The sequence below is a fragment of the Bombina bombina genome, chromosome 1 (assembly GCF_027579735.1).
Source record: "Bombina bombina isolate aBomBom1 chromosome 1, aBomBom1.pri, whole genome shotgun sequence".
Taxonomy (NCBI): domain Eukaryota; kingdom Metazoa; phylum Chordata; class Amphibia; order Anura; family Bombinatoridae; genus Bombina; species Bombina bombina.
This window is the reverse complement of record NC_069499.1, coordinates 1279125663-1279143577: the sequence shown is the minus strand read 5'-3', so window position 1 is coordinate 1279143577 and position 17915 is coordinate 1279125663. Positions and strand designations below refer to the sequence as shown.

Sequence of the window (17915 nt, the reverse complement as noted above, 5' to 3'; positions counted from 1 at the left end):
ATTTTGTCATGGTCTCCGCAATGTAGTTCCACTTGTTTTCGGAAACCAGTCAAAGTCCTGTGCACTTCTTTGGTATCTCAATTGCCTGAGGAGTACAGACATTTCCAAGACGTTTTTGACAAGGTGCATGCCGGTACATTGCCTCCTCACCAGTCTTACGATTGTGCCATAGACCTGCAACCCGGAGCAATTTCTCCTCAGGCCAGGTTTACCCTCTCTCGGTTGCAGAGAATTGTGCTATGGAGGAGTATGTTGCTGATGCTCTGTTACGGGGGATCATTCACAAATCCTGCTCTCCTGCAGGGGCAGGGTTCTTCTTTGTGAAGAAAAAGTGTGGCGAGTTAAGACCATGCATCAATTGTAGGGGTCTTAATTGTCTTACCATTAAGAATGCTTACTCTATTCTGCTCATTACTGAACTCTTTGACCGCCTCAAGGGAGCTACAGTCTTTTCTAAATTTGATTTGAGAGGAGTATACAATCTTGTTAGGATTAAGGAGGGCCACAAATGTAAAACAGCATTTAACACGAGGAGCGGGCAATATGAGTATCTTGTAATGCCCTTTGGTCTATGTAATGCTAAAGGTGTTTTCCAGGAATTTATTAATGATGTCTTATGAGATATGTTGCAACAGTGTGTTGTGGTGTACTTAGATGTATCCTTAGAGATATCCTTATACACTCACCCACTTTTGAGGCTCATCGTTCTGATGTTACATGGGTACTTCAGAGACTACGTGAGAATGGCCTGTTTTGTAAACTCGAGAAATGTGAGTTCCATCAGACTCAAGTAACCTTCCTAGGTTATGTAATCTCCGTTGCAGGGTTCTCCATGAATCCTGACAAGTTGTCTGCAGTCCTGCAGTGGCCTTGCCCAGTTGATCTTCGCTCTATTCAACGTTTTTTGGGCTTTGTCAATTTCTATAGGAAGTTTATTAAAAAAAATTCTTCCTTGGTCAAACCTATCACTGACATGACCTGACCACAAGAATTTGACTTATCTATCTGAAGCAAAACGTTTGTCATCCCGACAGGCCAGATGGGTGCTCTTTTTGTCTCGGTTTAATTATGTGGTCCCCTACCTGCCTGGTAGTAAGAATGTTAGGGCTGATGCCTTCTCTTATAAATTTTCACCTGTGTTCAAGGATGAGTCTGTAACTATTCCAGTTATACCTCCTGTCCATATTTTGGTCACCATATATACTAATTTAACTTCTCCCTTGGGGAGGAGATCCTGGCTGCACTAACCAATGCACCTCCTGAGAAACCTAATGGTAAGTGCTTTGTACCTGAGAATCTTCTAACTAAACTATTGCACACTTACCAGTATCCTAAATCCGCAGGTCATCCGGGCTAAAACCAAATGATTTGGTCTGTCACTCAACAATTCTGGTGGCCAGGTCTTCGTTCTGATGTTGCTGCATATGTTGCCTCCTGCTCAGTCTGTGCACAGAATAAGACTCCTCAATGTCTTCCTTTGGGTCTTCTTCAACCTATTGCTAATGGTGAGCGTCCTTGGACACGTCTTTCCATGGACTTCATTGTTGAACTCCCTGTTTCCAATGGCAATAGTGTTATCCTAATGGTGGTTGACCATTCTCTTTTGCCTGGGAGGTCTTCCGTTTACATGGGTTACCCAAGGAGCTAGTCTCGGACCAGGGTAGCCAGTTTGTCTCCAGATTTTGGCAATCCTTTTGTGCTCAAATCGGTATCCAGCTTTCCTTCTCCTCGGCATATCACGCTCAATCCAGTGGGGCTGCAGAATGATCTAATCAAGCTCTGGAACAGTTCCTCCATTGCTATGTCTCAGATCACCACAATAATTGGTTTGAACTGTTACCTTGGGCAGAGTTCGCTCATAATAGTGCTATTAATGCTTCCTCCCAGTAATCCCCGTTCATGGCGAATTATGGGTTTCAACCATCCTTGTTGCCCGATTCATTCATGTCTCAGGGTATTCTGGCTTTGGAGGAGCATCTCCAGGTGCAACTGGGTGCAGATTCAGGATTGCCTTCATCGTTCTATGCAGCATCAAAAGTTCCAGGTTGATCGTAGGCATCTGCCCACTCCTTCCTACCAGGTTGGTAAGAGGGTTTGGCTGTCCTCCTGCAATTTGAACCTTTGTGTGCCTTCCATTAAACTGGCTCCCCATTATGTTGGTCCTTTTCGGATACTCAGACGGGTCAATCCTGTGGCCTATTCTCTTGACCTTCCTCCTGCAATGCGCATCTCCAATGTTATTCATGTCTCCCTCTTCAAACCATTGGTTTGTAATTGGTTTACCACTGTGTTGCCTCGTCCCCGTCCTATCTCTGTTGACAACCATGAAGAATATGAGGTCAGCAGCATTATTGACTCTCGTATGTCCAGGGGCTGTGTACAGTACAGTTTGGTTCACTGTAGGGGCTATGGTCCGGAAGGAGCATTCGTGGGTTCCCTCCTCTGATGTTCATGCTCCCGCCCTCCTCCATGCCTTCCATGCCTGTTTCCCCAATAAGCCTTTTGTCCTCCCGCGGGGGAGGGGTCGTTGAGGGGAGGGTACTGTCAGGATTTTTCCCTGCTTTGTTTGCCATGTGCTGCTGGCAGCCATTTTACTGACCTCTCTTACTGAATCTGGTACATAGTGTGTTATGCGGCTCATTTCCTGCATGCCCTCTTATGGCCAGACTGGTGAACATCATCCGTTTGAGACAGGTTGCAGTCTAATAATTGTGATGTCATCACTTATTATTTAAAGGGCCTCTGTTCAGTATGCTTTGCCCTTGCATTGTCTCAGACCTGTTTGTGAGTTCCTGTGTTCCAGTTCCTGTGTATTACCTGTCTAGTCTGTTGTCCCTTCTGGTTCCTGGTCCCTGGCTTGTTCCTGACTTTGCTGTTCTCCTTGTTCCTGATTCCGGCTCGTCTGACTACTTGCTTTGGCTCCTGAATCCGCTCGTCTGACTACCAGCTCTGGCTTTGATTCCTGGCTTGTTATTTGACTTGTGGACTTTTTATTATTTTTGTTATTAATAAAGGTGTGATTATTTTTCCACTTCTTGTCTCAGTCTGATTCCTGGCACCCTGACACTCCTGATGGAATACCAAGATACTTTTGCTAGGGATTCTTATGACTGTGGGACTACAGACCTGCACATTGCAAGAATCCAAACAGATCCCAATGCACCACCTGTATTTGTAAAACAATACATACTCCCTTTAGCCTCATATGAGTCTTGCAGAAATCATAAGGAACTTGGAAGAAAGGGGTATTATCCAACAAGTGCATAGCTCTTATAATAATCCTATTCTAGGTATTCTTAATCCAAATGGACAGTGGCTTTTCTGTGCTGACTAAAGACAGCTAAACAAATGAGTGTACATGTCTGACTGGCCTGTACCATATATTGACCAGTGCCTAGCATAGATGCAGGGATCCAAAATATTCATTGCCATTGATTGCGCAGGGATACTGGACCATAAAAGTACATGAGGAAGACCAGTATAAGCTTGCATTCTCCTTCCAAAAGTTCCAATATGCATTCCAAAGACTTCCGTTTCGATACATAAATTCAGGACATGAATTTGCAGTATTCATGCATAAGGCTATGCCTGATGCACTGGAAAGGGGAACGTTATCCTATGTTGATGATGCGTTAATCAAAAGCACAGACTTTGAAAAACACATCAGAGAGCTTAAACATGTCCTCAGCCAACTTAAAAGGGCTGGCATTAAATTATCCCTACAAAAAGCCCAATGGTGCCGTACTTGTGTCAACTTCTTGGGATATGAAGTTACTTCTGAAGGGTTAAATCCCCAGAAGAAAAAGGTTGAAGCTATAATAAATTCTAAGAACCCAACTAACTTAAAGGAATTAAGATCATTCCTGGGTATGACAAAGTATTCTCGCAAATGCATTGATAATTATGCAGAATTAGCTGAACCACTGCTACATCTTCTAAAGACTGATGTGATATGGCACTGGAGTGAGGCTCAAGAGACAGCCATAAGAGAGCTGAAAAGAAAACTCACTCAAGCAACTTGCTTAGGTTACCCTGAAGGTGGTAAACCTTACTACTTAGAGACAGGTTACACAGATATAAGCATGAGTGCTGTTTTATACCAAAAACATGATAATTTAAGCAAAGTCATTGCTTATGTGAGCAAAACTTTATCCCCAGTAGAAATAAAATTTAGTGATTGTGAAAAGGCTCTCTTATCTACTGTATGGGCTCTACAAAATTTCCACAGCTATATACAGGGCAAGAAAAGTATTGTAGAAATGGACTACCAGCCTTTGCTGGGTGAGATGGGAAATTTGCTATAAGCAAAACAAAAAGAATCCAGTCGCACAGAGGCTTGCTGAGCTCTATGACTGTACTGCTAAGGATCATGGGGAAGAGTTATTAGAAGATGATTTCATGGAGGAACAATTGCTTTCCCCATATAAAATATACAATGAGAACCACTGTCAATCATTACCTTGGGTATATGTTAATGGTTGTTCTTACCATGCCACTATTGATAATGAGTGCAGAATAGTCATTGGCATTGGTATAACTGGGCAAATGGATTCCAAAATATTTCTGTAGGTTTCAACATTGGACCAAGATCCAGTCAAGTTGCAGAACTAACTGCTGTTCTAAAAAACATTGAGATGGCTACTGAACAAGGTATTCATGAATTTGTGATCATTACTGACTCAAATTATGTGCGTGACAGTTTTGTTGAATACCTGCCAGCTTGGAAAAGAAATAGTATGCAGAAAACTAACAACAAACCAGTCAAACATTGTAAGTTGTTCTGTGAGATTGATAAATTAGTGGTTTCCAATGGGTTAACCATACGTTAGAAAAAGACCAAGGGTCATTCCAGGATTCTAGTTCCTGATAAGGAAGGCATTGATCTTGCAGATGCATTATCCAAACAAGGGGCCATAACTGGAAGCTCCTTAATATTGACCATTAAATGGGTGCAATTCATGTAGAAGCCATTACCAGAAACCAGGCTAAACAACTAAATGAGCTTAACCTGGTACAATGGAGTCAGAATTCTCCTAGTGAGGACCTGATCAATAGTAAAAAAGAAGACCCATTATAGATATTTTCTATAAACAGAAAACAACCCCATCTCAAAAGATGACTCTATTGGCAAGGAAGATCTTAGAATCTTAATGAAGTCCAAATCACTATTCAAATTACAGGATGGTTTGTTAATTAGAACCTCCAAAACAAATATCCAACATTGGGTGGTACCTACCCAGTTCAGGGGTCTCATGCTTCAACATGCCCATGATGCGCCCACATCTGGCCATCGTGGTGCCAAATTAACATATGAAATATTGTGTGATTATGCCTTTTGGCCGCATATGTTGAAGGATGTTCAAACCTGCTGTCAAGGATGTTTAATCTGTCCACAGTTCCAACCCACTGCACCAACACATAGAGCACCATTGCAGAAAAGGGGGATGGTAATGCCATGGTCAGATATACAAGTTGATTTTATTGATCCAGTAACTCAGTCATCAAGAGGTAACAGATACATGTTGACAGTAACAGGTCTGTTCACTAAATGGGTAGAGTGCATCAGTGCACCTAATAATAGTGCTGAAACATATGCAGCATTGCTCATCAACCACATATTTTTTCAGATTTGCCCCAGTGAATCAAATTTGATCGGGGGACCCACTTCACTAGCGAAGTCATGACAAAAATGTGGAAAATACTAGGGGTTAAAATAAAGCTTCATTTAGCATATAGAGCTGCCTCTAGTGGTGGTGTAGAGTGTTACAACCAGTCCATTGTGAAAATACTCTAAAAGTTTGTGAGTGAAACAGGTAAGGACTGGGATGTAAAATTACCTCTAGTCCTAATGGCATTAAGAGCAACACCAAGTAGTGCTACTAATATGTCACCTTTTGAATTGATGACTGGTAGAAGAATGGTTCTACCTCAGTATTTACTTACCGTACATCAGACCAGAGCTTAATAAATGCTGCTACTACCCATCAATATGTAGAAACCTTAAGGAAGCATCTCCAATATGCTTTTGCATTTGCTCAAGGAACATAGAGAAGTCCGCAACTGCTGCTAAAACCTATTATGATCTCAAAACTTCCAAAAAGGAATATGAAATTAATGATAAAGTTTATCTTTATAACTTTGGAAGAGATCAGGTTAAGGAGAAGAAGTTTCTTCCATCATGGAAGGATCCTTTTGTCATTACTCACAAAATATCTCCAGTTGCCTATAAAATTAGGATCCCTAAAAATGATAATTTTATGGATAAATGGGTCCATATTATTCAGCTGCAAGCATGCCACCCTAGGTCCCAACTCCAAGTCATAGAAGGAGACTAAAGTGTCATGTCCCCAAATACACTAGAGAAAAGTTGTAGCTAACGAAAAGTTGTCTAGCTAACGAGCATAAATATGAGGATTAAAAAATATCAGACTCTCTTCGTAATAAGACTGTCTAGAATGCATACTGTCAGTACACTCACCAATTATCACTGGATTTAAATCAATTCCAACACATGTGTCCTACATATATTAAAATGGAAAGGGGGATTTTATGTTAGGGTATTGCTGAGTGGCATTGGATAAACTACATATGTATCACATAATTTAATATTTTATTTTAGCTAATATCTACTTTGATATAAATTGATTTAGCTATAGCCACAGCATACCACCCCCCTCGCTGCTTTAGACATCTAAGAGATCAAAAGAGATAATTTGTCTCAAATTGTGGGAGATAATGTCACTTCAAATATACTTTTGATCACTGTCAGAAGAACTGGTAATAAAGTTAGTTCTGCACAGACCCCTGGGGTGATGGTGACATAATTCTGTACTTTAGTTGAGAAACATAAGCAGAATCTTGAGGATGTGGTAATTAACACAGACTTGTCGATAAATAAATGATTAATCACTGGGCCTCTCTGTGCCAACTAAATACACAGATACCCAGATGTTTCGTCTCTATTGAATGACAAAGAAAGTGTTTTAAAACCTGTGTATTTTGAAAGCATAAGATTGAAACTTTAAAACTTACTTGTGTCTGATTTTCAGATATTTCATTTATACTCAGACTGTATAAATAATATATATTATGGATCTAGGAGATGTGTCTAAGGTTTATATAATATATTTAATGAACATATGACTGTATATTTAAAATAAATAACATCTTCTTTGTTTTTTCAGGCATCTGATAAGCCAGTGAGATTCCAAATATGAGTGAATACAGAAGTAATAAGTTATCCTATTAATATGTCATAGATAGGGGTCCATATTTTAAACATTGTTGAGACATGTATCATGATAAAAAGGAATATACAGTATATATATTATATAGTCAAAAATAATTATGCTCCTATATGTATCTGTCATGATTAAATTGTCAGCCCAGTGTCACTGACCTTTAAGTGCTGAGTTCCAGGGAGAACAAAACTTCTACAGATGATGTGCTTCCTTCCCTACGTGGTCATTCAAGCATCCAATACAAAGAGGGGGGGGAGGGCAGCGTGGTGCTGCTGTAAATCTGTCAAAGCAAACTGAACTAGTGCGGCACCTCCTGCTAATTAACAAATGGCTGAGACAGCGAATAATATAAACAAAACTGGCAGCTGCACTAGATTCTCCCTGGCTCACAGTTCTATTTTCTCTGCTAGCAGGGCAAGTAACCTTACTTAGGGCCCTCACATTCATTTCCCCAGCTCACAGGCACAGGTGACAGCTCTTGCCAATTCAGTCAAGGAGGATGCTGGAGGCCAGTGAGTGAGTAAACTTTTAAACTTACAACTCAGCTGGCAAAGCAGCTCCTCCCACCCGGTCACCCTGAGTGCACCAAGTTTAATTTATACTGAGTACTACTGACACTCACTCACTGTGCTTCCTGATTGCCAGCAGCAGCCAGATCTAATGATGAACAGAAGTTCTAAGTTCGTAGTGACTGTGACACAGTCAGCTCAGCTATCAGTGCAGCACAGAGTGTGAGCCGACCACCGGCAGCCGCTGTCTGAGCCTTCACCCTCCACGTCCCTGCTTGCTGCCTTCTCTTGAAATAAGGGACAGTCTACAATAGGATTTTTATTGTTTTAAAAGATAGATAATCCCTTTATCAACCATTCAACCAGTTTTGCATAACCAACACAGTTATATTAATATAATTTTTTACCTCTGTGATTATCTTGTATCTAAGCATCTTTTGACAGCCCCTGATCACATGACTCTGACTATTATCTATTGACTTGTATTTTAGTACTGTGTTGTGCTAACTCTTAAATAACTTCTCGGGCGTGAACACATTCGGCTAGATTTAGAGTTTTGTCGGTAAAGACCCGCGTTGCTAACGCAGCTTTTTTTCCTACCGCTGCTTCCAAACAACGCTGGTATTTAGAGTTGTCTGAAGGGCTGCGTTAGGCTCCAAAAAGGGAGCGTTGAGACGAATTTACCGCCACTTCAACCCTCAATACCAGCGTTGCTTACGGTAGCGGTAAGCTGGCAAAACGTGCTTGTGCACGATTCCCCGATAGGAAACAATGGGGCAGTTTGGGCTGAAAAAAACACCTGCAAAAAAGCAGCGTTAAGCTCCCAACGCAGCCCCATTGTTTCCTATGGGGAAACACTTTCTAAGTCTGCACCTAACACCCTAACATGAACCCCGAGTCTAAACACCCCTAACCTTACACTTATTAACCCCTAATCTGCCGCCCCCGACATCGCCGACACCTACATTATACTTATTAACCCCTAATCTGCCGACCCCGCTATCGCTGACACCTGCATTACACAATTAACCCCTAATCTGCCGCTCCGGACACCGCCGCCACCTACATTATCCCTATGAACCCCTAATCTGCTGCCCCCAACATCGCCGACACCTACATAATATTTATTAACCCCTAATCTGCCCCCCCCAACGTCACCGCCACCTAACTTCAAGTATTAACCCCTAATCTGCCGACCGGACCTCGCCGCTACTATAATAAATGTATTAACCCCTAAAGCTAAGTCTAAACCTAACCCTAACACCCCCCTAAATTCAATATAATTTTAATCTAACGAAATAAATTAACTCTTATTAACTAAAGTATTCCTATTTAAAACTAAGTACTAACCTGTAAAATAAACCCTAATATAGCTACATTATAACGAATAATTATATTGTAGCTATTTTAGGATTTATATTTATTTTACATACTTTGTATTTATTTTAACTAGGTACAATAGCTATTAAATAGTTATTAACTATTTAATAGCTACCTAGTTAAAATAATTACAAAATTACCTGTAAAATAAATCCTAACCTAAGTTACAATTAAACCTAACACTACACTATCATTAAATTAATTAAATAAATTACCTACAAATACATACAATTAAATACAATTAAATAAACTAAACTAAATTACAACCCCCCCCCCACTAAATTACAGAAAATAAAAAAAATTACAAGAATTTTAATCAGCTCTTTTACCAGCCCTTAAAAGGGCTTTTTGCGGGGTATGCCCCAAAAATAAGCTCTTATGCCTGTAAAAAAAAATACAACCCCCCCAACATTAAAACCCACCACCCACATACCCCTACTCTAACCCACCCAAACCCCCCTTAAATAAACGTAACACTACCCCCCTGAAGATCTCCCTACCTTGAGTCGTCTTCACCCAGCCGGGCCGAAGTCTTCATCCGATGGGGCAGAAGAGGAAATCCAGACCGGCAGAAGTCTTCATCCTATCCGGGCAGAAGAGGACATCCGGAAGGCAGACCTTCATCCAAGCGGCATCTTCTATCATCATCCATGCGGAGCGGAGCCATCTTCTTCCCAGCCAATGCGGATCCATTCTCTTCAACCGATGCTTACTCGCCGTATGAAGGTTCCTTTATATGACGTCATCCAAGATGGCGTCCCTCGAATTCCGATTGGCTGATAGGATTCTATCAGCCAATCGGAATTAAGGTAGGAAAAATCTGATTGGCTTATTCAATCATCCAATCAGATTGAGCTTGCATTCTATTGGCTGTTCCGATCAGCCAATAGAATGCGTGCTCAATCTGATTGGCTAATTGGATCATCAAATCCGATTGAACTTGAATCAGATTGGCTGATTGAATCAGATTTTTCCTACCTTAATTCCGATTGGCTGATAGAATCCTATCAGCCAATCGGAATTCGAGGGATGCCATCTTGGATGATGTCATTTAAAGGAACCTTCATTCGGCGAGTAGGCGTCAGTTGAAAAGGATGGATCCACTTCGGCTGGGAAGAAGATGACTCCGCTCCGCATGGATGAAGATTGAAGATGCCGCTTGGATGAAGATGTCTGCCGGTCCGGATGTCCTCTTCTGCCCGGATAGGATGAAGACTTCTGCCAGTCTGGATGTCCTCTTCTGCCCCATCGGATGAAGACTTCGGCCCGGCTGGGTGAAGACGACTCAAGGTAGGGAGATCTTCAGGGGGGTAGTCTTAGGTTTATTTAAGGGGGGTTTGGTTGGGTTAGAGTAGGGGTATGTGGGTGGTGGGTTTTAATGTTGGGGGCGGGTTGTATTTTTTTTTACAGGCAAAAGAGCTGATTACTTTGGGGCATGCCCCGCAAAAAGCCCTTTTAAGGGCTGGTAAAAGAGCTGATTACTTTGTAATGTAGAATAGGGTAGGGACTTTTTTTTATTTTTTTTTATTAGGGGGCTTAGATTAGGTGTAATTAGATTAAAATTCTTGTAATATTTTTTGATTTTTCTGTAATTTAGTGTTTTTTTTATTTAGTTTAGTTTATTTAATTGTATTTAATTGTATGTATTTGTAGGTAATTTATTTAATTTAATGATAGTGTAGTGTTAGGTTTAATTGTAACTTAGGTTAGGATTTATTTTACAGGTAATTTTGAAATTATTTTAACTAGGTAGCTATTAAATAGTTAATAACTATTTAATAGCTATTGTACCTAGTTAAAATAAATACAAAGTTGCCTGTAAAATAAATATAATTCCTAAAATAACTACAATATAATTATTCGTTATATTGTAGCTATATTAGGGTTTATTTTACAGGTAAGTATTTAGTTTTAAATAGGAATACTTTAGTTAATAACAGTTAATTTATTTCGTTAGATTAAAATCATATTTAATTTAGGGGGGTGTTAGGGTTAGACATAGCTTTAGGGGTTAATACATTTATTATAGTAGCGGCGAGGTCCGGTCAGCAGATTAGGGGTTAATACTTGAAGTTAGGTGGCGGTGACGTTGGGGGGGGCAGATTAGGGGTTAATAAATATTATGTAGGTGTCGGCGATGTTAGGGGCAGCAGATTAGGGGTTCATAGGGATAATGTAGGTGGCGGCGATGTGCGGTCGGCAGATAAGGGGTTAAAAATATTTATTATAGTGGCGGCGATGTGGGGGGACCTCGGTTTAGGGGTACATAGGTAGTTTATGGGTGTTAGTGTACTTTAGAGCACTGTAGTTAAGAGCTTTATATACCAGCGTTAGCCCATAAAGCTCTTAATTACAGCCTTTCCATGGGCGTTACGAGTCTTGTCGGTAGAGGTGTAGCGCTCACTTCAGCCATGACTCTAAATACCGGCGTTAGGAAGATCCCATTGAAAAGATAGGATACGCAATTGGCGTAAGGGGATCTGCGGTATGGAAAAGTCGCGGCTTGAAAGTGAGCAGTACACCTTTACCTGGCTGACTCTAAATACCAGCGGGCGGCCAAAAGCAGCATTAGGACCCCTTAACGCTGCTTTTGATGGCTAACACAGAACTCTAAATCTAGGCGACAATTATCTATATGGCCCACATGAACTAGCAGTATTCTGTTGTGAAAAGCAGATACAAAAGCATGTGATTAAGAGGCTGTCTATAGAGCCTTTGAAACAGGCAGAAATTTAGAGGTTTTAATGTTATAAAGTATATTAATCTAACAATGTTGGTTTTGCAAAGCTGGTTAATGGGTAGTAAAGACATTATATATCTTTTTAAACTATAACAATTTTAATGTAGCCTGTCCCTTTAACCTTTCACTGCTAAGCACAAATTTCACCCCAGTACTGGGCAAATTTAGAGTTTTTTTTTGCTACCTACATTTAAACCCTAAATTTAAATTATAGTGAGTGACCCACACACATTATATATTTTTTTTTTCAGCAGGCCCAGCAGAGTCACAATATGCCAATATTATATTTACAATTCATGACATGTGAGATAGCTGCGGCAAAAAGTGTAAAATAAAGAATATATAATGTTTGCGTAGATTTTAATAAATAAGTATTGAAAATGGCCCAGTGATCACTGCTGTTACTGTAATCGTCTTACTAAATTATCATCAAGGGTAGCCACATGTTAAACAAGGACCCATACGGGCTTCTGGGGGTTAAAATATAGATTAGAAATAGAAGCACTTTTTTTTGCATGTTTTCACTGTTACCACAGTGATTACTGGACTATACAAAAATATATATATTTTAATTGTCTATATAAAACTTTTACCACATAAGAAACAAACACATATCTGCAGCCTGCTACCATTTTAGCAACAAATACGTATCTGCAGCCTGCTACCCTATAAGCAACAAATACATTTATGTAGTCTGCTACCACATACGCATCAAACACATATCTGCAGCCTACTACCATATTATGAACAAATACATATCTGCAGCTTGCTACCACATAAGCAACAAACACATATATGCAGCCTGCTACCCCATAAGCAACAAATAAATGTATGTATTCTGCTACCACATACGCAAGAAACACATATCTGCAGCCTGCTACCACATAAACAAGAAACACATATCTGCAGCCGGCTACCACATAAACAAGAAACACATATCTGCAGCAGGCAACATAAGCAACAACAACATATATGTAGCCTACTACTATAAAAGAAACAAATACATATCTGCAGCCTGCTACCACATAAGCAACAAATACAGGGAGTGCAGAATTATTAGGCAAGTTGTATTTTTGAGGATTAATTTTATTATTGAACAACAACCATGTTCTCAATGAACCCAAAAAACTCATTAATATCAAAGCTGAATAGTTTTGGAAGTAGTTTTTAGTTTGTTTTTAGTTATAGCTATTTTAGGGGGATATCTGTGTGTGCAGGTGACTATTAATGTGCATAATTATTAGGCAACTTAACAAAAAACAAATATATACCCATTTCAATTATTTATTATTACCAGTGAAACCAATATAACATCTCAACATTCACAAATATACATTTCTGACATTCAAAAACAAAACAAAAACAAATCAGTGACCAATATAGCCACCTTTCTTTGCAAGGACACTCAAAAGCCTGCCATCCATGGATTCTGTCAGTGTTTTGATCTGTTCACCATCAACATTGCGTGCAGCAGCAACCACAGCCTCCCAGACACTTTTCAGAGAGGTGTACTGTTCTCCCTCCTTATAAATCTCACATTTGATGATGGACCACAGGTTCTCAATGGGGTTCAAATCAGGTGAACAAGGAGGCCATGTCATTAGATTTTCTTCTTTTATACCCTTTCTTGCCAACCACGCTGTGGAGTACTTGGACGCGTGTGATGGAGCATTGTCCTGCATGAAAATCATGTTTTTCTTGAAGGATGCAGACTTCTTCCTGTACCACTGCTTGAAGAAGGTGTCTTCCAGAAACTGGCAGTAGGACTGGGAGTTGAGCTTGACTCCATCCTCAACCCGAAAAGGCCCCACAAGCTCATCTTTGATGATACCAGCCCAAACCAGTACTCCACCTCCACCTTGCTGGCGTCTGAGTCGGACTGGAGCTCTCTGCCCTTTACCAATCCAGCCACGGGCCCATCCATCTGGCCCATCAAGACTCACTCTCATTTCATCAGTCCATAAAACCTTAGAAAAATCAGTCTTGAGATATTTCTTGGCCAAGTCTTGACGTTTCAGCTTGTGTGTCTTCTTCAGTGGTGGTCGTCTTTCAGCCTTTCTTACCTTGGCCATGTCTCTGAGTATTGCACACCTTGTGCTTTTGGGCACTCCAGTGATGTTGCAGCTCTGAAATATGGCCAAACTGGTGGCAAGTGGCATCTTGGCAGCTGCACGCTTGACTTTTCTCAGTTCATGGGCAGTTATTTTGCGCCTTGGTTTTTCCACACGCTTCTTGTGACCCTGTTGACTATTTTGAATGAAACGCTTGATTGTTCGATGATCACGCTTCAGAAGCTTTGCAATTTTAAGAGTGCTGCATCCCTCTGCAAGATATCTCACTATTTTTGACTTTTCTGAGCCTGTCAAGTCCTTCTTTTGACCCATTTTGCCAAAGGAAAGGAAGTTGCCTAATAATCATGCACACCTGATATAGGGTGTTGATGTCATTAGACCACACCCCTTCTCATTACAGAGATGCACATCACCTAATATGCTTAATTGGTAGTAGGCTTTCGAGCCTATACAGCTTGGAGTAAGACAACATGCATAAAGAGGATGATGTGGTCAAAATACTCATTTGCCTAATAATTCTGCACTCCCTGTACATATCTGCAACCTGGTACCACATACGCAGCAAACACATATCTGCAGACTGCTACCACATAAGCAACAAACACATATCTGCAGATTGCTACCACATAAGCAACAAATACATATCTGCAGCCTGCAACCACATAAGCAACAAACACATATCTACAGCCTGCAAACACATAAGCAACACATACATATCTACAGCCTGCTACCACATAAGCAACAATTACATATCTGCAGACTGCTACCACATAAGCAACACACACATCTGCAGCCTACTACCACATAAGCAACAAATACATATCTACAGCCTGCTACCACATAAGCAGCAAAAACATATCTGCAGCCTTCTACCACATACGCAACACACACATATCTCCAGCCTGCTACCACATAAGCAACACACACATATCTCCAGCCTGCTACCACATAAGCAACACACACATATCTCCAGCCTGCTACCACATAAGCAACAAACACATATCTGCAGCCTGCTACCACATAAGCAACAAACACATATCTGCAGACTGCTACCACATAAGCACCAAACACATATCTGCAGCCTGCTACCACATAAGCAACAAATACATATCTGTAGCCTGCTACCACATAAGCACCAAACACATATCTGCAGCCTGCTACCACATAAGAAACAAATACATATCTGCAGCCTGCTACCACATAAGCAACAAATACATATCTGCAGACTGCTACCACATAAGCAACACACACATCTGCAGCCTACTACCACATAAGCAACAAATACATATCTACAGCCTGCTACCACATAAGCAACAAATACATATCTACAGCCTGCTACCACATAAGCAACAAACACATATCTGCAGCCTACTACCACATAAGCAACAAACACATATCTGCAGCCTGCTACCACATAAGCAACAAATACATATCTGCAGCCTGCTACCACATAAGCACCAAACACATACCTGCTGGCTGCTACCATATAAGCAACAAACAAATATCTGCAGCCTGCTACCACATAAGCAACAAACACATATATGCAGACTGCTTCCACATAAGCAACAAACACATATCTGCAGACTGCTATCACATAGGAAACAAATACATATCTGCAGTTTGCAACCACATAAGCAACAAATACATATCTGCAGCTTGCTACCACATAAGCAACAAACACATGTCTGCAGCCTGCTACCACATAAGCAACAAACACATATCTGCAGCCTACTACCACAAAAGCAACAAACACAAATCTGCAGCCTGCTCACACATAAGCAACAAACACATATCTGCGGCCTGCTACTACATAAGCAACAGATACATATCTGCAGCCTGCTACCACATATGCAACAAACACATATCTGCAGCCTGCTACCACATAAGCAACAAATACATATCTGCAGCCTGCTACCACATATGCAACAAACACATATCTGCAGCCTGCAACCACATAAGCAACAAACACATATCTGCAGCCTGCAACTACATAAGCAACAGATACATATCTGCAGCCTGCTACTACATAAGCAACAAACACATATATGCAGACTGCTTCCACATAAGCAACAAACACATATCTGCAGCCTGCAACCACATAAGCAACAAACACATATCTGCAGCCTGCAACTACATAAGCAACAGATACATATTTGCAGCCTGCTACTACATAAGCAACAAACACATATATGCAGACTGCTTCCACATAAGCAACAAACACATATCTGCAGCCTGCAACCACATAAGCAACAAACACATATCTGCAGCCTGCAACTACATAAGCAACAGATACATATCTGCAGCCTGCTACCACATATGCAACAGATACATATCTGCAGCCTGCTACCACACATTTTATTATGCATTTATTACTCAAGGGTCTCTTACCTGTTCCCTGTACCTCCACACCCAGGCAAAGCAGGAGAAAAGCTATTACCACAGAATCCATAGTAAAATAGTTTTATCCAAATGATTGTATTCAATGGAGAATAGCAACACTTGGCTTAAATATGTATAGCAAAGTCAAATGTTCTCAGTCCAGTAGCAAACAGAGAACTGCAAGAATTAGAGAGAGCCAGCAGCAGACTTAGCTTTTTATCCCACAAACATCTGTAATGTTTGTTCTTATTAGTTGCCAGGAAAGGCTGTCTTACAAATCAACTGACAAATTAAACACTGCTTTGCACAATGAAATCTTTAAAGAGATATGACAATACATTTAGTTAAATCTAACTGGATATTTATAACACTATTATTGTTACTACTTTCTGAGTAAATTTAAAAGAAGCTGCTATTTTTCCTCAATTGTGTTGATATATAGTAATGGATAGTGCAGTTTATCTCACCTTTAACACCTAGGGGTTGATCACAATTTCCCCGATATTGGCCGCAGGTAACTGGTTTCAGTTTCGGACTATATGGTAAGCACATTTTTCTGGTGATCACAATCCAAAATTTATTAGATGCTAAAAGCTTACAGCGACAAAGGAGTTTTTTTTTTTAAATATCCCCTTAGTTCAATGTGTAAAGGAAATGCTCATTTACATGTGTTTGATTAAAGGGACAGTCTAGTCCAAAATAAACTTTCATGATTCAGATAGGGCATTTCATTTTAAACAACTTTTCAAGTTACTTTTATCAGCAATTTTGCTTTGGTCTCTTGGTATTCTTAGTTGAAAGCTAAACCTAGGCGGTTCATATGCTAATTTCTTAGCCTTTGAAGGTCAACTTTTATATGAATGCATTTTGACAGTTTTTCCCCACTAGAGGGTGTTAGTTCATGTGTGTCATATAGATAACAATGTGCTCACACACATGGAGTTCCCTAGGAGTCAGCACTGATTGGCTAAAAATGCATGTCTGTCAAAAGAACTGAAATAAGGGGGCAGTTTGCAGAGGCTTAGATACAAGGTAATCACAGAGGTAAAAGTATATTAATATAACAGTGTTGGTTATGCAAAACTAGGGAATGGGTAATAGACATGTGCGTTTCGATTCGTTCCAAATCCAAATTCGGACGAATTTGTTAAAAAAGGAGATTCGGATCGATTCGAATTTCTGAATTACGGTAGTGCCGAATCTACAGAATAAATCCGAATTAGTTCGGATTTATTCGGTAAATTCGGATGGCAATGGATTACACTAGTATTGTACAGTATATTAGGTTATATCACTCTGCTATGGGTTACACCTAATATACAGTACATAATACTAGTCTAATACAAAGCCCATCCCACCTAACACATACCAAAATTCCGAATTTTTCGAACCGAACCGAATCAAACCGAATCCAGCCTAATTTATTCGAATCCGAATGAATCCGAAACGAATTCATTCGAATTTTTCCGAATTCGAATCGATCCGAACCGAAATTCGAAAAAATCCGAATCGATTTGAACCGAACCGAATTTTTCAACCATGCACAAGTCTAGTAATAAAGGGATTATCTGTCTATTAAAACAATACAAATTCT

General features: G+C 40.2%; 1 protein-coding gene across 1 annotated transcript in view; it reads right to left on the bottom strand.

Moving 5' to 3' along the window:
* LOC128648613 (pyrethroid hydrolase Ces2e) overlaps nt 1-16515 on the bottom strand; it is a 237738-nt gene extending 221223 nt beyond the window's left edge. The window contains exon 1 of the mRNA XM_053701386.1: nt 16331-16515. Within this exon, the coding sequence (XP_053557361.1) occupies nt 16331-16391 (61 nt within the window). The 5' untranslated portion in view covers nt 16392-16515. The remainder of the gene's footprint in view (nt 1-16330) is intronic.
* Between the last annotated feature and the right edge of the window lie 1400 nt (nt 16516-17915).